The 20,629-nt window shown below is 38.4% G+C and overlaps 1 protein-coding gene across 5 annotated transcripts in view; it reads right to left on the reverse strand.

Moving 5' to 3' along the window:
* KIF26B (kinesin family member 26B) overlaps positions 1 to 20,629 on the reverse strand; it is a 276,539-nt gene that overhangs the window by 147,797 nt on the left and 108,113 nt on the right. For all 5 annotated transcript variants that reach the window (XM_038130583.1, XM_038130587.1, XM_038130585.1 and 2 more), the window contains one exon: positions 17,851 to 18,017. In XM_038130583.1, the coding sequence (XP_037986511.1) occupies positions 17,851 to 18,017 (167 nt within the window). The remainder of the gene's footprint in view (positions 1 to 17,850; positions 18,018 to 20,629) is intronic.

Below are 20,629 nucleotides of genomic sequence, written 5' to 3' on the forward strand. Positions count from 1 at the left end.
TTTTTCTCTTTTTTTTGTGCAATGGTCACCACAGTTGCTCTCCTCTGCAACAGGCCACAGATCTGCATTACACATTCATAGAAATCAGCATTAATTAGCTTTTACCAGTCTTCAATTTGTAATGGTTAACTGTCTTCAGAGTAAAGACCTTATTTCAACTCTGAGCCTTTCTTTATTCCCTAGCCTTTGCCTGTCTTTACATACTCAGTAGACTTAAGTCATCAACTACCAATTTCTCATCAATGCAATTATATTTAATCAACTCTACTTGATATTTCTTTTTGATGAGATTACAAGTCATTTTGACAAGTGCTATTTTCCACAGGTTCATGCTGATTGGCATTAATTACATTGCCTTCTTTTAATTCTTTATTAATTAATCTTTATTAATTTTGATATGCTGCTGTTTTGCCAAGTACATAACTGGATCACCATGAGCAACAGTGTGCTTTCAAAATGGTAGAGGAGTTTGAAAAAGACAGTAAAGAACTCAGTTGCAGAAGCTGCAGGTCAAACCAAACACCATCTACCTTTAAGCTCCCTGTCCAGTCCTGACACAGCAACTCAGACCCACTTGGCAGAGCAGAGAGCTCCCTGCAGAAGTGGGTGGGGAGAAGATGAAAAACAAGAGTGTAAAGCCTCACAGCATATGAGGGAGATGCAAATATCCTGCATCAAGGCAAAGGCAAGCAAGAACACAATTTGTCCTGAAGGAAGTGAGGAAGAAGAGAACTAAGAGTGAACAGAGACATTCTGTGGGCACTGTACCACTTCGAACTTACTTTCTTTCCTGTGCTTACCATGGCAGATGTTGAATAAAATTCAGCAGATCCAACTAGTCAGGAGAGACTGATCAGGCAAGTGGAACTCCTATTCTTATACCCACTCCTACTCTGATATCCATACTTAGGAGGAAAAGTCTGAAGACAATTTATAGGCAAGTATGTATTTGCATGTTCCAATACCATCTTTGTTTCTTCAAATACATGAGTGTAAAGGGAATTTTCTGTTCACAAACAGACCCATAAACAGTTAGCGCTCAAATCAAAAAATGTAATTAGCACTTGCTGCTGTTTTTTCTGTGGTTTGTATGCAAAATGAATTGTGCCTGGGCTGAATTTCTTTTCTCTATTTCTCCTTTCACTAGTAGCTGAAGCAGTAAGAAAAACAAAGCAGTGCTAGTTAGTTGTCAATATGATAAGATCCAGGGAGATGAGTGTCACTCCTGTATTCATCTCTGAGGACCCTCCACAGTGGGAGTCAAAAAAAATTGAAAATATACTAGTTCCAGTATAAAAATAAAGAGCGCTGAACAAACTGAGCAGTCCAGCAAAAAAATTACAGTTCAGACAGATCTATGTACCGGTGTATTTCCCAGGAGCTACGAACAAAAGATTGCTTGGAGAACCTGGTAGATGCTTACAGTTCAGTGAGTTTTGCAGGCAATGCAGAAATTCCTCTCATCCCCTGTATTAACATGATCCTCAGCCGAATTTCTCTACAAATCACTGAGGGAGAAATCTTTGCGCAGACTGCTCCACGATTTTGCAGCCTCTTTGCAGCCCCATGACAGATGCAGCTCTAGGCTTACACCTTCTAATCCTAATCCTGGGCTTTGCTAAGCTTTAGCCCCGCCAGCGCCAAGGCCCACGCGAGGCAGTTCACACGGGAGGAGCCTTTGCACAGCCTGCACTGGTGCTTGGCAGCCCTCTCCAGCCCCATACCCACGGCAGCTCCAGCTCCCCACAGCCACGGGTCCCGCTGAGCCCCGGGAGGAGCCCAATGCCCAGGGCTGTGCTGTGGGACTGGCCCTGGCCACCCGCTCCTCTCACCCAGCCCTGCAGCACCTGACAAGACCTGGCATTATCTGAACCTTCAAGCCCCGTAGCCCACGGCAGCTTTTCCTGCTTGGAAAAGCTCTCCAGGGAAAAATCCTTCTGCGGCCTACACGGTCATGTGGTGCCCAAATCGGCTCAATCTGCAATGATGGCTTTTTCCAAGAAACATCAATATTTAATATTTCCTGAGCATGTGAAACAGAGGCTCAGCTGTCAGGGCTGTTTGACTTCCAGCCAAGGACTTTGCAAAGCAAATATGAGTGATCTGCCATGGGTCTTCCACAGTACTACCCATATTCACTACTAAAAGAGCAAATAAAACACTAGCTATAGAAATTACTACATCTGAAATCACATTTCTTACCAAATATTTAATAAGTTCAGGCTCTCCTAACTATATATTGCTCAGGTAAAAGCAATGGAAAATAAAGCCAGGATCAGAGATTAAAACCTGAATTTCAAAATTCAGATTTGGAGCATGATTTTTAAGTCCAGTCCCAGCACAAGCTAAACTGCAAAGCATATGGAGCTCCTATATAAGCAGTTGATATATCTAGAACCGTACCTTGCTGAAGGCACACCTCCATGATATTCTCTCCAACAAGACAATGATCTCTCTCTTTTCTAAGATGAACATCCAGGATGGTGAGGAGCTGGAGCATGCAGTGTGGGGAGAGATGTTGCAACAACAGGATTTACTCAATCTTGAGTAGGTGAAGGGGATCTCTTGCTGTTGTCTAGAGCTGAGGAGAGGGTTTAGAGAAGACAGGGCCAGAATCCTTCATGGAGATGTAAAAGGACAGAATGAGAGCTAAAAGACACAAATTGCAACATGGGAAAACCTAATTATACATAAAAAGCACCTTTTCCTACCACAAGCAGAGCCAGCCACTGGAACCTGGCCTCAGAATTTTAGAAAGTCCATCCAGAGACAGAAAGCTCCATGAAACACAGCCCTGAGCAATCTGATGTAACTGGAACTGCTCTGAGCAGGGAGGACAAAATAACCTCCAGGTATGTCTTCCAATCAGAATTTTTCTGTGATTTTACAAACCTTAGCTTTTAAGAAGCATGCAAAATTCTGCTATAGATATTTTTGTATAAGGCTTTAAACATTTGGGTTTTTGACAAATACAAAGCCAGCAAGAGATAAAAACAGATTCTGCTGTAAATTAAAAAGGAATTTTGTTTCCATGAACATCTGGAATATGTATGTGCAATTGCCATACTGCTAAACAAAGAGCTGGCATGAAGAAAAAGAAAAGGATCTGTTTTCATTCAGGATTTTGTCCCTTGGAGCTAACATAATGTATAATGTGTTTGGGGTTTAAGTGTAGTGATTTGTTTGGAATTAAATATAAACATAATTTCCAAAATACAAGAATAGTGCTTTATGGCAAAAGCAGAGATAAATCTGAGTCAGAGCACATCTATAAGAGCTGTTTCCTGAAAGTATTGAAAAAGCTGTGATTGCTTCACAGGTACCATTTCAGAAGTTACTTATGCCTGCAAGTGTCTGGATTCCAGTGGTAGTCACTGTAACTTAAGCTCATAAGCACCTCAATAGTTTTTGAAAATGGTTCTGAATTATTCTCATCTCACTGCTCTTGGAAACCTGACCTCTACAGCAATCTTGAATTCTTTCTTTTAGGAATACACTGTTTTGCATACACAAGGCACTTGTCATTTTTAGGGCAAGCTAAATCTGAAACTTTCAGTTTGTACATACTCTTCATATCCAGGTGTAAACTTTAGCCTAGGTGAAGTTGCCATCCTTAGGCATTGGGAATTTCTTAGCAGCTCTATTCATGGGAGAATTAAAACCTCAGTTAGGTACCTAATTTCTGTACATAGAGAAGATTAAGGCACTTGGCTTAATGCCACCCCAGCTTCCTGTGCTGCAAACATATAAACTGACCCACAGGGAACACTGAAGACAGACATTTCTGAAACTATGTATTTTTCCTAGACCACAGCTCTTTTGTAGCTCAAAACTAGGCGCCTGTGTGGAAAAGGGAGTCACAGCCACAAATTTCTTTCGGGGTTTAGTCACAAAGTCAGCAATTAGAGCCAGCACCTCTCTTTTCTTTTAGATGTGGCTGCTGGAGGAAGAGAATTGAAGCTACAGCACCTGCTGAACCCTGCTCTCCACTTCTAAGGAAGGGCTCATTCCCTCCCACTCACTGCCAGTGGCCCTGTGGATCCTGCACTCCTCCTTTCACAGTGAAGCATTCTCACCTGACATTATTGTTAATCCAAAGAAAGCACCTGTTCCACCCCTGCATAGTATTTAAAGACATTCTTTCGAGTTGCATTAGCTGTCGTTTTTCACTCTTTTCAGGTTCAGGGATGCCAAGAACCCAGTTCTTCAGTTTCCTGAAGAAGTGCACAAATCTCTTGGTCACTACACAGCTCCAGTACATTGATACAATATAGTGTGGTTACCTGAGCCACAACATACATATGTAATCACTTTTTCCATGTCTATATCTATATACACACACACATATATATATGTGTGTATACGTGTGTGTGTGTGTGTGTGTGTGTGTGTGAGTGTGTGTGTGTTTATATAAGCTGTGTCCTGGCATGAAGGTAAGCTTCATTCAAGCACAGAGTTGTACTCAAAGGCATACTGGGTTTGACTCTCCTTGAGGTTGAGTCCATTACCAGCCATAAGAGAAGCAAAATTGTTATATGTTCTCTCTATTTTCTCATTCCTACTATTCATTAAGTGAAAACAATGTGCTGAGCACAATATAAAAGAAAAAAACTCAATGCTGTGTCTGTGCCTGCACCTGTATTCAAGATAACCTGAAGATTCTGCTTTCTGTGATACTAGATATCAACAATGTGTAATAAACTCTTATTTAATTACTTACTCTTACAATTTCACATAATGTGAATTGTGTGATTACTACTTACACACAGGTCCTGTTTTTAGAAAGAAGGCAGCTTTAGAAGGACAAATGTGATGAGCCAGAAATACCTGAGACAAATTCTGACTTCCTTTCTCATTGACACTAAATTCAGTAAGATCATTCATAAAAGGCCCTTTGTATTTCCTGCTCTTATTTGTGGACAATTAGTTTACTGATCCCCCTGTTTGAATCCTCTGTGAAGGACACAGCCTCTGTGAAAACTCTCCAGCCCTTCTTGCTTTAGGTATGCCTAGCTTACCTTCTTTGACTGATTAATCTTATTGACTCAGGTGTTGTCAGCTTATCAGTCCACTCTTCACAGGTGAACAAAGGAAATTTTATGCCAGGGCTGCTCCTACATCTTACATTAATCAGGATTTACTGATTCAGGTTTTGCCTCCTCCCCAACATCTTTCCAGCTTGCAGACAATTACATCACATTACATACTGCACACTTGTCTGCAGCATTTATCTGTGTTGTAGAGCTTCTCTGCAGCAGACAGCGTGTTGGTGCCTGGTGAGTCTCTGAATTCCCAAAGATGGGAACCAGATGCTACCATAACTATGCATACAAAAAGTACTATCTTGCTATAAAAAAGCTCTTGAAGGACTTTATTCAGATTTTATGAGCCATCAAGTGGAACAGCTGGGATTTGTTTTGGTAGGGGTTTTTTGTTTGCCTTTTTTTTTCAATTCAATAATTTTCAAGCACAGACATTCACCCCGAAGCATTTGCCTTCAGATACAATATGCTTTTATTTCAGCTTTTGCTGCTAAACTCTACTCTTCATTTATATGTCAAAATATTAGGATGCTCTTTTCCCACTCTCATGATTTTTACGCATATACTTGTGTCAGGAGTGAAACAACCATCACCTTTTTTGACTGACATACTCTATCCAGGAGGCAAAGGAAGAAGCAAAGCCTTTATAACTTTAAGAAGGCTTTTTTCTTTTTTCCCCCCTAATGATATATACACTGAGGTACTTTCTGTAACTGACAAGAAATGGATAGAATTTCAAAGGAACAGGAAAACAATGCACCACTACACCAGATGTTTGCCCAGAGAAGCCATGAAAAAACAAAGATTTCCACATCTTGTTGCATTAAAGCACAAAAATAAAAATCACAGATAATGGCAGTTAAACAGAAACAAGCAAGCAAAACCCTCTGAAGTTCATCTCCAAAAAAAAAAAAAACCCAAACCTTACAATTAAAACATTTACATTTAAATCATTCCTATACAAATTAAGAAAAATAATAGTTAACTCCTTTCTTCACGGCAATTTTTTCTCATGCTTTCTTACAGTGTTACTGTCTGAAAGAGCAGAAGAAATACTTTTCCTTGTTGCTGCACCTTCACGCACAAGTGAGTATGTCTTCCCAGAGTGTTAAGTGCAACAATTATGACTCTCTACTGCAGCTTCCCACATAGCAAAAGCAATGGATCTTCCCCACGTGAAACTCTTTGAGCCCACACAAAGTGTGGTTACCTTCAGCTTTTTTTTCCTTCAAATATCAATTCTAATTTAAAAAACAGACTCAAAAAGAAAACTATTTGTTGTTTGCTACCCTTGTTCACTTCAGCAGGTCGCTGCCCTTTACTAAATGTACTTCCTAAACATGCACATTTCATTACCATTCAGAATTTGTCTAGATCCAACTTCCTGCCATTATATCCTGACATGCTTTTGTCTGCTAGACTGAAGTCCTTCAGTATCACGTTTCTGTTCCCTGCAGAGGTTCCCTGCACACTGTCAACACATCTCTCTGTAAATCTGTTTGATAAACTAAAGTCAAGTTGTTTGAAGGCATGGTTTCTAAACTGTTAATCATCTGAGGGCCTCTTCCCAGAGCCTTCTCCATTTTTTCAACATCTTTCTTGACTGTGGACAGCAGAATTAAACAGAGTATTCTATCTGTGGTCATATCTACTTCTGATGCAGAACTAATCCTTCACAGACTCTTCATATGTTCTTCTTAGTTCTTCTTAGATATTTGAGAGTTGCATTAGCCCTCCTGGCCACAGTGTCCCACTGTGAGCTCATATGCACTAAAATCATGACATAGATCTTTTCCAATAGCCACTTCTTAGTCCACTGGTCCCTTTGCTGTCAGCATGGTCTACATTCTTTACTGTTTGTTTTATGACATTTGACACCTGTGGCTGGCACAGATCATTGTTACTAGCCATCTTCCCAACACCACTTGAACGGTTAAACAATGTTTTTCCATTTCATACTCTATGGAATTCTGTATCTCTACTGAATCCCAGCAGGAGCAGAGTCATTTAACATGATACAGAATTTCATCTAGTTTCATCTATTTAATGCATTCCCAGTTCGTTTCATATTGCTGTGTTGTATTAATCAAGAATTCACAGGGTGTTAAACCAAACAGCTCAGTTAGATATATCCAGATGGTATTGCATCAGTTGTACTTTATTAACTGAACATGCAATCAGCTCAGGAGTAACATTTCAAGCCGGTATTACCAACATATGTTTTCTATAATCCTAAACTCTTTGGCAATGTTGGTTTTTTTTTCCTTGTTGTATCCCATCACAGGAATTTTCCTCTTTGGCCTGCATCAATGTAATGTCCAGTATGTATTATGGGGACCTGGACAGTTCTACTAAACTCTTGAATGGTAATTAAGGTAATATAACCTTAAATAGTGGCATATTACCTCCCTGGTGTTCTCAGAATCTTATGATTTAGTGAAATACTTCTATTTCCTCTTCAGAGTTTATTTTTCCTTCCTTCTGGTCCCACCTCCATGAATTGCTTGATGGAAAAGATACATGCATTCTTATTTCTATCAGCCCTCAAGAATATTTCATGATTTCTGTAATATAAAAGGTTTCTCTTTAACTTGTGGATCATAGGAATACTTTTTTCAGCTCTCATTATGCAAGTCTACTTCTGATTTTCATGTGTACAGAGAGAAATTAAAAAAAAAAAGAACCCAATACAATCTAAAGACTCATAACTCAGAGATTCAAGAAACTTTTTTTTTTTCTCCTGATGGTTTGCATCTCACTCATGACAGGTAATAGTTCAGGCTGATAGAAATGCTAGCTTTTGAGCACAAAGTCTATTGAGAGAACCAAAATAAATCAGAATAAGCAAGTTTCAAACAGAAAGACTAAAGCTAATTAAGTGACCTGAACTAGAGGCCATAAGACCCTTGGGAATCTCTGAACAGTGCTATCTTGCAGATTTTAGAAATAAGTAGTTGGACATAACTCAAGCATCTCTCACCTACCACAACAAATCAAATATTTCCACAACATAATATAGCTCAATTAAGTAGCTGTGTCTTAATACAAGGTTGATGCTGCTGTAGGAAAGGACATACAAAGCAATATTCAGAAAAAAAAAAAAAACAGCTATAATTTCTGTTAATGTTGTATTTTCTGTCTTTGCCTAGATTTCCACAGTTTTCACTTACTCAGCATTCTTTCTTAGATTCAAAGAGATTCTTGCTGTAATTTTCACAACAGAGTAACTATCTTGGTTCAATCCTCTCATGACTGTTGGGCTGATAAAACCAAAGATCACATCACTAGTTAGCAGCAGTAGTTCTTTAGCCTGGTTATTCAAAAAAATGCACTAATATGCAACCTACATAAATCTCTCATTATCTCCTCTCCCTAAGAGGAGATTTGAATCCACTGTCCAATTTTGACCAGAAGAACAGAGATATTAAAGAAATTAGGTCTCTATTGATTTCCTGAAAATAGACAGCTGAAGTGACAGATCCTGTAAACTCTGAAGATATCATTGAAAATTCTTCATTAAACAACAGAAAATACACTTGAAGGAAAATCCTCTGGAACTCCCCAATCATACAAAAATTCCTAAAGCTACATTCCAAACTCACAAAATCTCAAGAAATACGTTCACAGAGAAAAATGTGGCTGTTAGTTGCAATGTTCCTGACAGAGATGGGCATCATGTTCAATTTACAGCTGAGCAAAGAGGTTCTAAGTCTCTGTTTGCTATGAGCCACCTAGCCATGTATACAGGTGCACTGTGGTCTTATATTTCATAAGCACATCGCAGGGATGAATATATACAAGCCGAACCAGCAGTTGTCTACCAAATTTTAGATTATGTGGCAATAAACAGATACTTCAACATTTCAGCACATTTTCTTGTTGAGTTTTTATTCTACGAGCAAGGAAAACCAAAATGGCCTGTATTCCTTGGTAGTTGTAAGGAAAAGCCAGTCATTCAGCAGTTGAACAGATTGCTCTCAAGGTTCAGAAAACACTGACTGAGCATGTGATGGAGAATGCTAGAGACAAGGTAAAGCACAGCTGAATTTCAAGGCTGCTGGGGCAGCACTAAAAGAGTACTTGCAACAGGAAAGAAATTATCAGAATAAGAGTTTGCCGCTCTGAACTTCCAGATGTTTAGGAAAAAGTCTCATTACTATTAATTTACGACCTCTTTGAGCAAAAGTTATTTTGATGTTTTTAAAAACAGAGAGAAAAAAACAACTGGTGGTGCATATAATTTTCTGCTACAGACAGTGCAACTACATCAATTCATCTTTCTCACCCCACAAATCAAGATAGAGACACTATAAATCAGAACTCTTATGTCAAGGTTTAAGGGAAGCAAGAAATATGCAAAACAGTAAATCAACATGAGGTTTCCTATACTATGGTTGGCAGTCACAACTATACTAAAAGTCAAAAGATTAATGCTGGCCATTTTCATTTCCACTGCCCTAAGAGTAAAAAGCAAGATTGAGCACCAGGAGTCTTTGGTAACAGGTGCTGAGGGATTATTGCATATGCTGCTAGCAGTTTTTCTCAAGTACATGTCAGGTTTCAGGGAAAGGCAACGTTGAAGAAGGAAATAGTCTTCGCTCCTTTTAAGTTTTTCTAAATCAATGCAGGGAACGGATGTTCAAGTAGCAAGCATCCTGGCACTCAAGAAGCCCTGTTAGAAATTAGAAGACAAAACCTATGCTTAATTAGCCTCCCCCTTTCCAATCTGTTGAAATCAGCGGGAAATCACAAGATGTGACAAGAAGTGGAAAAGAAGTTACCTCTGTTTTAGCATAATGTATGGAGAGCAGCAGGAATTTAACTTCCATATGCCTACGTACTTTTGTAGTTAATGCTTGAAATTACCTGGAAGAATTAGGAACGCAAAGTCATGAAAAATTACCTCCTTCTTTAACAAACCACTAAAATAATCAGGGCCTCAGTGCCAGCTTATCCCATTCTCTTCCCTGCATGCCAAGCATTTATTGGTACATCTAAGATGCATCTAAGACATGAGAGCTGCAGCAAGAATGGGCCAGCACAGTCATTTACAGGTCTAAAGCCTCTTATCTGTAACAGGAGCAATCAGTGGGGTACAAATAAACTAGGCAAACCTTAAGCTAAGGGAACATCTCAGAACTTGGGACAAAGGCCATTGCTAATTACTAAACACAAGAAGTGTCTTGGTTACCTCCTTCTGCCTTGATGGAGGCTACCTAACACTTAGAGCTTCTACAAAGCATTTACACTGCATGAAGTAGATTAAGTAGGTGTTTGCATTACTGGCCCTTTTCATAGCAATATAATCAGCTGTTGACTAGGATCTCAGAGAGACAGAAGGGGTTTGCTTAGGAGGTAAATGGGTCTTTGGTTATCATGCATTTTCATGGATTTGTACTTGAGAAAATAAAAAGACAGAAAAAAAGGGTGTAAAAGTACTTTTAAGTGTATTGTATTCACAGATACAATTTTTAATTTAAAAACTGAACACAACTGATTATACAAAAATTAATAGGGCAAAAAAATTCCGGACACAAGGTCATGTTTGTGTATCTAAGTAAAAATTAAAATGGTGCCAAATATACATTTACAGAAACAAAAGGTTATAACTAAACATCACTGATTCCTACAGGAATCAGAAAAAAATCTGGGATTCTGGGTTTTAGGCAATATATACCAAGAAAAAATAATATAATGAATTATACTTAGGAGACAAGACATCCATTTTAAGATAATCTCTTAAGCAGAAAAAAATCCACATAATGTGTCCTTTGCTTTACAGAACCAGATATTCATTGCATTACAAAGAAACATTATATCTCAAAACTTTACAAGGAAAAAGAGAGGAAAGGGGCAAATTTGCTCAAAACTGTGAAAAGCTAGTTACATAAGAAACTGCAAATCTTGATGACTACTTCAATAACAACATTATTTAGTGATTACCATTGCCATCAATACAACACAAATCATATGTGGGGCAAGTGCAGGTCAGAAAACGCTCAACTTGTGCAGCACACGGAAGCAGGTGTAGCATATTTCAATAAAGACATAATATCAAAGTAACAACCTTTCACGGGCTGGAATTTTAATTTCTCTGTTCAATGGTAAATAATTTGTTCCTGGAGAGTAATCTTTTCCTTTAGATTCTTCTAAATAGATATATTTCAAAAATATGCTTAGACCAGAAAACTACACTTGTTAACTTTAAACATACAGAGTTGTTTACCTTAGGTGGATTACTTGGATACTAGGAACATGAGGATGATTTACATCCTTTTCATCAGTTGCATGCTTTGAGGCTAAGCAGATGGCACGCCCCTGCAAGTATAGCATTCTACGATAATCCAGGGTAGTTTTAACTTATTTCTTTTTATAGCTCCATGGGTCCTTCCCCAAACCCTCCTTAAAAATCAAGGTCTATTATCGGTATTTTAAGATGCGAATGCAAGCCAACAATCTGCAACCAACATATAGTAGATGTAATCAGCATAAAGATTTAAATTACTTTTGTTCACAGCCCAGTGGCAACTTAAACATGTCTCAACCAGATTTCCAACCCAGGTCTAAAGAGTGTATACATATTGTTAAATTTTTATTTAAATAATGGCATCATGCGATATGCAAAGATTTAGACACATTACTTCAGACATGTACCCTACACAATTCTTAGATGTTAGAAATGGACCTACTCTGGAATCTGGGGGGTTTTTTAATCAAATTATATGAACTGATTCAAACAAAAGCATCATGGGAAATGGGTCCACTTTGAAGGAAAAAAAAAAAATCTCTGGAAATTGTTGGGAAATCTTGAGACCCAAGACAGAACTACCATGCAAAAATTAGAGATCATTGAAATACCTTTGTTTTCTCTCTTCCAGATATGGCACTGAAGTCTTAATTTTTTCACTGCATATCAGATCACTGTCTCCACTACTACACACTGACTATTCTTGCATGTAACTCACATAGTCTTTCTCACCAAGATATTTCCATTTTTTTTACACTGAATATAGAAAAAGAGTATTCCTTATGCCTCAACTGCCAGATTTCTTTCACTTCATGAGAGTCACAAATATTCCCTTTTGACTACTATTTAATTTATATACATGAAATAGCACCAATAACAGAAAGCAGAAACAGCCTGTTAGTTAGGGCTCTCACAGCAACAGGAAGCACAGAAAGGCAGTGACTATGAACATAGATCTCTTGCATTACTGAGGAATGTTGAGCAAGTATGAAAAATCAGTCACTGAAGTTGTGCACTCAAACCTAGGTGCCAATTTTAAATGTTTCATGGTCTGTCAGGAAGACTGAGATCATTGTGATTAAAATTTCCCCCACGAGCTAGCCCGAGACAAGCTTTGAAGGTAGAAATATTTGTGAAATGATTTACAGATGTTTCCAAACTTGCTGCCAGCATTCCTGCTGAAAGATAGTCTGAGGATCTTTTATCTTAACATTCTTTTTACGTATTTCTTATGCACTTTAAGAGTGAGGATGAGGGGATGAGGGAAAAGAGAAATTCTGATTAGTTATTAATATATAGTTCTTCAAAATGTCCAAGAATCTGACCGCAATTTAACTAATGAAAGAAAATCCTTGTTCAGCTAATGAAAGAAAATCCTGTTAGATTCTGCATAGCTCAGACAGCAAGAAACCAAAATGTGTTTTCACCCAAGTCTCAGAAAAGAATTTTCTCTTAAGGATGTTGAGGTGACAACTATTTAATATCAAGAACTTCCCAAGCAGTGTCCAAACTAGGGAACCACTGCAACTTGAAAGAGCAACTGATGAAGAAACACTATCATCTGAGTCATCTGCTGTTCAGACTAAAATATTCTTTAGAAAGGCACAGACAGGCAGCTTTCACTATCTGACAATTTTCACAGGTTCTTCCCTGAGAGGTCTCTGAGGCCTCTGCAGCTCCCATGCCCTGGATGTTCCTGCACAGCCTGATGTGCACCTGCACCTGTCACAGGAGTATCAACAGCAGATTCCTGACCTGGCTCTCACCTCTGCCAGGGGCATGCTTCAGCTACACTGATTACAACCAGACTACCCACACAAATCCATTGTTTCTCCTGTGGACCTCCCTATGCCAAAGCTGGGCTCGGTGGAACAAGAATATCTTCTTCACCCCATTTCCTTCTCTACTAGCTGCTGCCTCTGTTTCTTACTTGTTTGTCCTGTGCATGTTCTGACAAATTCTCCATTGCAATACCAGGAAAAAATTATTTTTGTAAACTTGCCCCAGACCTCCAAAAAACTCAAGACAAGATGTTAAAACGGTGTGCCTACAATACACAGTAGTCTTTAAGGGACAGCCCTTGTGTTTCCAGATTCCTTTGAGTTTTAAAACAGACATATACACAAAGATTGTATAGACTAACTATAAGGAAAAACAGCAAACATCAAAAGCTGTGTGATTAAATGAAGTTTTCCACATGTATGCAAAAAACAGGGAGGCATGAGATTCCAGGGTTTCTGCAGTGCTAAGTAATCAAAACAGCACAGCAGCACAAGAGGTCCCCACAAATACTGTCTTCATATCAGCTTTGTAGTTCATGCAAGAGAATTTTTTTTAATATTCAAAAAGGATTCTCTGGAATGGAAGGGAAACGTGTGGCATATTCAGCAGTGTTTTGAACACAACATTCACTGTGCCCCTTGGTCGCAGTGCACTGCCTCATCTCCTCCTTCCCTGCTGCCACACCACAAATGGGATGGGGAATGAGTAGGGAAAGGGTCACCAGCAGTTTTTCCAAGAATTAAAATAACTGTAAATGGAGCTTATCCCACATTGAGTAGCTGTGTATGCATTATACATGCAACTAAGTTTTTCTATTCTTATTTTGCCTTAATGTAAGAACTTTTAAAAAAAACGTGGACATTCCATTTCAAAAAAAGAAAAAAAAAACGTTTGCCTTGCAACACTTACAACAGTAGCATTGTGTGGCCCTCTTTAGTGTTTAGTTGCAAAAAGACATGGAAAATGAGCCCTAGAACAGATTCTTCAAGCTACTCTCAAGATTATCTGTATTCCCATTAGGTTCAATTAATCCAAATATGACTATATCTGATTTCAGACTGAGGCAGGCTTTTGTTTCAAATACACAGCTACACTTCCTGACTAGCAATAGGAAACAACTTTAAAGACTAACATTCAAAAATATCTCCTCCTCGTCAAGTTTTTTTACATTTTTTTACATCTCAAGTGAAATGGGCTTTTATGTCTCTCCTTTGTTCTGATGAAAAGTTCTTCCTCTCCAATAATGCAAGCTTACTGTGATGGGGAAAACAAGGAACAGCACCAAGATCCCAAAAACTTTAATGTATTGCCACAGACAACAGAAAGGCTCTGGCTCAGTTTTGACTTCTGGTTGCTACATGATGCTATCATCCTCAGAGAGAGACTACTGAAACTCTACAGTCCAGTCACAAGAGAGAGTTTTTATTCAGAAGGGCAGGTTTATTTACAGAGTAGTCAGGCCAAAGGTGAAGTCAGAGTCCCAGAAGTTTTCTCCATTTAGAAATCAGCATAGATAGGAATAAAATTACTATGCCCCTTGGCCTGATAAAGCTTCACAGAGACACCAGGGAAACAAGTGACAGAAGGCCCTTCCCTCAGTTCTTTGGCAGTATCAGCAAGGAATCTACTAATCCCTTAGCTGGGGTGGCACACTCCTGCATCGTGCTGGGAGGACACGAGGCAAGAGGCTGTCACACCTTAGGCTACCATGGCCCAAAAATGCTGTGCTTCTTAGGACAAGACCCAAACTGGAGGCAGAAGTTAAGTCATGCAAAAAATTTCTAAAATGCTCTTTAAATGATTCATTATGAGTAAAGAGTCTTAACATTATTTTACATTCACTAAATGAATTATTCTCATCATGAATGTGTACTGGTAAGAAGCAAGAATATTGCTAAATTAGCACGACTGAAGCATATCTGAAACAAAGATGAGTGATAGTCCTAAACAAAAAGGCAAATTTAGTGCTTGTCACTAAAAGCACAATTGATTAAATTCAGTTTCTGTGTCTGAATCACCATTAGAAATTCATTATTCATACCTGTATCATCTAATATTCATAAGCCTACCAGCTGAGCACTTTGGACAGTTTTCAAAGTCTGTTCCTTTAAAGCATTCACATACTGTCCCAAGGGAATCCTGATGTGTCATAAGTTCCCTTGCAGCAATATCCCAACAAATGACAATTCACAGAAGTTGCAGCCCTTTTAGCTGTTTTGGAAATCTGTCAGCTATAGATCATGAAACCTAACGGTCAATTATTGAGACATCTGATAAGTTTCCTGGTTTTTAAAAACACTGAGAGTCACTGTGGCCTTAGGATACTTTTCCATGGCTCAATGCCAGCTATAAGGCAGTCAAATGACTGTCACTGTTGAACTAGTAGTGCCTGAGAACAGAAAAGTTATGAGCATCCAGTATTCCAGGCCTGATATTTCTGAAGTAATTACAACCAAAAGTTCCATGGATGCCTTGACATTTCCTCCGTACTATAGTATTTTAGTTAATTGGGTTTTTTCCTGATGATGGATGACTTATATCTGAGCCTCATCTGAGGTTTGCTTTGCTTGTTAGGGAAGTTAGAGTGAAATACTGTGGGTCATTATTCAAATTTCAAAAGAATACGTTCTACTCTTCAACTCTGAACTTCAGCTTCACATTGGCAAATTTCTCTGGCTTTGTAATAATTTCTTACTTACTCACTGTGAAAACATGGGGTGTGACACACATTCAAAAAAAGCATATATAGCTGGTAGTCACTACTCCATGTGCCACTGACAACCATAAAAAGCAAAAGCTTAGAATTCATAGGTCTGGTACAAAGTACTGTTTCACATTGCAAACAGTGCACCGTCTCAATGAGTTAAAGAACCACTGCCTTCCACTTTGCATTTTATGAATACATGTACAAGTAGGTCCCTACACTTCTTACCACAACTTGACAGAAATGCAAATAGACACACAAGACACAAAACAAAAATTAGTGATTCGGGTTTCGAAAACAACTTGGCAATTTTCTTGTTAAAAGGTCAAGCAGTGAACAACTGGCTTGAATTTGCTGCTTAACTGCCAGCAGATTATGTAATTTGAAATCCAGGACAAAACTGACTTACATAAATGATATTATTCTAATTGTGCAACACCCCAAACTAAACCAGGCACTTTTATCTTGCTAAGTACAGTTTAAAAATAAACAGTCTAAACATGAGATCTCTGCTGGACCAAGCACACCCAAGAATTCACAGCATTAGCTAGAAGCTAACAGAGTTCTACTTAAAATGCCATGATTTACACAAGAGATTTTGAGTACATTTAATTAGTTTCCTACATTTCAGCAGAGTATATTAAGAGCAAATGAATTCTCTCAGCATAAACAATGAAACAATGAAGAAAAAATGAGCTAAGTCATCTTCATAAATCAATTCATGCTAAAATATGTGCTAATCTCAATCTGCACTCCAGCTAGATATTACCATGTGTGTACATTCAGCAATTTTAATTTAAATTGCCTGCAGCTAAAGAGAAAAGGGCAGCAAACCAAGACCACTGTCATCATTCACATTTGCTATTGCAGCATCTCATCTTCAAAGAAAAAATGTCAGAGTTTCCTCAAACAACTGGATCTTCTAAAATGCTACACTTAATCCTTTTACACGACTCACTTGCTGTATGACACTGATCGAACGCGTGCAGCCCTCATGTTGGTGAGGAAAGTCTTTTTTCCAAATTTACAGAGTCCAACAACTTTATAAGTTTTCCATTTACCTTTAAAATAAAATAGAAACATGTGGAATTACTAACAGTTTGGCTCTCTCAAGGGCAGGAAGCTGATCGGAAAGTGCTTGAGGTGCTCACTCAAAGTTCACTCCATGTTTTGAAATCAAGATCTCTCACTGGATTGGATTGGAAGTGCTATAATAATGGCTTATTTTCCTGTTATTTCATTACTCTTCCCAAATCAATCTTCTAATTAATAAAAAGCATTAAAAGACAAGGATTATTTCAACTTCTTTTGTTATATAAAATTCAACTGGGCTAAAAAGATTCTGTTCTGTAAAGAGCACATTTCTGTACCAAAAAGAAATTTTTGTTAGTGATAACTGATATTTCACTTATTAGGTGAGATGTCCATTTCACAAAACATTTTACTAACAAATTAATCAAGACAGCCATAAGATTTTTTAAATTAAACCTTATCTCATTGATTTCTTTTAACAATATCTGAATATTCAACATAAAGTACATTCCAAGACTGAATTTAAACTCTCAGGTCAGTTCAGTGGAATGGCAGGGACTGAAGCTGAAGTCAGAAACCTTAACTTTTCAGTCTGAAAGTGAAACCGTGATAATTTCCCTAGATTGAAGTACAATTCAATAAAGAAGTCTGAAGATTGCCACCAAACTGAACTACCTGCCTCCAGTTAGCTCTATAGCTAATTGCCCATTTCAGGAAATTACTTGGATGGGACCATCTCATTCAGGGATAAACCCCTCTAAATATGTCACAAAGTCAAGTGCTATTCCAGGAGTGCAATCACATTTTAACCCAAATCAAGCATTGAAGAGATATTTTACAGAAGAGGGTAGAAGTGTCATCCCATTTTACAGATAAATGCATGTTGGTAGATTAAACAACATTTTCACGGTAATTCCTGCAAGTTTGTGATTGATCTGTATCTACACCCCTGTTTTGACATGATATCCTTCTTCACTATGGAGTTGTCTCCTTTAAAAGAAATTATGCGTCCAGCAAAGGAAAATCTGACAAATCTCTCTTACCTGGCAAAAAACGATGCTGCCACCGAGGTGCCTGTGGAGACTTCACTGGCAACATATGTGCTCTGGGAAGCAGGGAAGCTGTACAGGGAAGGTTTATCTGCGTTGTAGCGGTTCAGTGCTGCTTCAGTCAGGCCCTCTCGACTAGTCTCTGTCATAAGCTGAGATATCTGGACAGGAAAAAAGCAGAAGTGTCATCAGCTAAAGCTCACTGGCTGACCCCTCCTAATCCAGCAATGCCTCCAGATTGCAGATGGGAGTAAGAGAGAGGCACTTCATTCACTTCCTCTTTGCTGCTTTGTGAAGAAGCTTATTGCAGCTTTCATACTAATCTACAGTACTTAAGCTCAGCTCTAACCTTGTCTGCATTAGAACGAATGGGAGAAATTTATCCCACCACTAAAAATGTCAATGATGTATCCGGTTTTCCATCCATACAGAAAAGAAAGAGTAAACCATAATCCTTGCTTGGTCTTACCTCAAGATAAAAGAAAGACATATTAGATTTGGGAAAAAAATGTATATTTTACTTCAGAGGAGGTGGGGGGGGGGAGGGAATTAAAATGACAACATTTTTTGTCTTTGTAAAATAACACCTTTCTAGTGTATCAAACATTTTTGTTGACCTTCCTCTAGCAAAGTCAACAGCATAGGAGAGAGTCCCTCAGGATCTTAGACAATTTATCATCTCTCTGCAAAACTGGGATCATTACTATTCACTTTCATGGCCTTTGTTAAAAGGTTTTACACATCTTGTGATTTCATTCTTCTGATGGCCCATCTAACATTTTTTTCTTATTAGGAAGTCTCATCTCAGCCTTTCACTGTCTGAAAAGAATCAGAGTTCCATCAGACTTGACCCAGCTCTCCTCAAATCAACTGAAAGATCTTTGACTTGAGAGAAAGCTGGGCAAACTCTACTGAAGCAACTCCTCAATAGTTTGAATTCAGTTTCTTGACTTCTTCTGCATGAATTTACAACCCTGTTATGTCATCTCCCATACTTGATGCAATTCCTAACAAATTCCCTTTCCTCCTTCTCTCATTTCCATGACAAATAGCTTCTGTTCACCAATGCATGCCACAAAATTACAACGTATGCCTAAAAAGAACCCTTTCAGGTTATTGCTAGCAATCATTCATGGCATAGCTTCCTTCCCCCTGCAAAACGTTACGAAGAGGTAGCCCCTCACCTGTTCAATTTCATACCTCTACTTGACACCACAAAAACAACAAAACATCTTTGTGAGGTACATCCAAAAAAATAAGTATTTAAAATCATTCTGAAGTTCTTTTTCCACTTTGGCTTGCATTATTTCACCTGTTAAACATTTCAGTAATTAAAAGCAAAGCTGAAGAACTGATTTGTGAGGGGGAAAAAAGACATGATATGGCAACATTTTTTATCATGCAACCTCTGTTTCTCTCACAGAGAATTGCTATCCATTCTGCTATAGCTAAAATAACCTGAGTGTTCATCCTTATTTTACATACTTTTACACCAATGAATGGTAATACTTCAAGAACAGGAATGTTAAACTAGCCTCTCTGTTTTCATGAGGAACCAGAAGATTGCTGAAAGTGCCCCCATCATGTTAATCCCATGCTGAGCCATTCCAATTTACAGGATTCACTACACGGAATGAGCAGTGCTCTCAGAAGGCTATAGATGAAGACCTGGATTTAAATCATCTCATACTACTGGTAGAATGCAGGAATTTTGGCTGCCTGCCAGAATACCTCCTTACATTTCCAGAGTGCAGGCAGACAGTTCTTCAGCATCCTGCTACCCTATGTATGTCCACCTGTGGCACTGAACACTCTTGAATTCACTAAACAATACTTCCTTAAATATCACATAATACTTGATAACTCAGCTATTTATCTTTGCAATGAACTAACACAAGATTCTGCTCTGTCCCCTTCAATTATCCTGAAACCAAATTCCTCACCTTCCATGGGAGCTACTAAACAGACAACTGCTAAACAGACAACTCTCCCTTCAGGGAAGAGTACACATATAAACCTAGCCTCCTCTTACATCATCCAATGCAAATATATGTCAGCAGGATGGATCATCATTAATTAATTACCATTGCTGGCAATGTCACTGGGAGCTACTACTCCTATGACAAATGGAAAGCAGTTAAGAAGTTGGTGAGTTGACTTATCTCAGCTGCAATTATAACCTCCCCATCTACTGCCAAATAAAAGATTTGCTGCTCCAAATATGAATTTCCACAGCCAGTGCAATACACTTCTATTGGCATCAGCAGATCCCCTGAAGTTGTGAGGTGGTGAGGCTTGAGAGAGGCATTTCAGAACAATTGCAAAACAGGAAAGTATTTGTGTGTCTTGATGTTTAGGACAGCATAAAAGCCATGTCACATTGGTAACATGGTTTCTGCAATTGTAAAGATTTTCTGATGATCCTCATCCACATTCATAAGTCTAACATGAACTTCAGAGCAATAAAATGCCTCAAACTGATTGTGCACATTGCTTGAAAGTATCACTGTCAAGCTTTCCAGAAACTGTCTAGATGCTTGGGGTTTTTTTTCTGAGGTTTTTTCAATAAGTAGCTCTTAACACAAGCACTCCAAAATAATCACTTACCAAAGAGACAAGAGATTCCTTTAGAAAGATATAAACCACTGCCCCTCACCTATGCACTCAGAGAGAAGTATATATTAGTCAGCAAATAGAATGTTAATGCTTTTTAATAAATGGGGATAAAGATTTTATAAAGCGTGTTGTTTAGGTGACATTTTCTTATTGTAAA

The sequence above is a fragment of the Motacilla alba genome, chromosome 3, assembly GCF_015832195.1.
Source record: "Motacilla alba alba isolate MOTALB_02 chromosome 3, Motacilla_alba_V1.0_pri, whole genome shotgun sequence".
Lineage (NCBI taxonomy): Eukaryota > Metazoa > Chordata > Aves > Passeriformes > Motacillidae > Motacilla > Motacilla alba.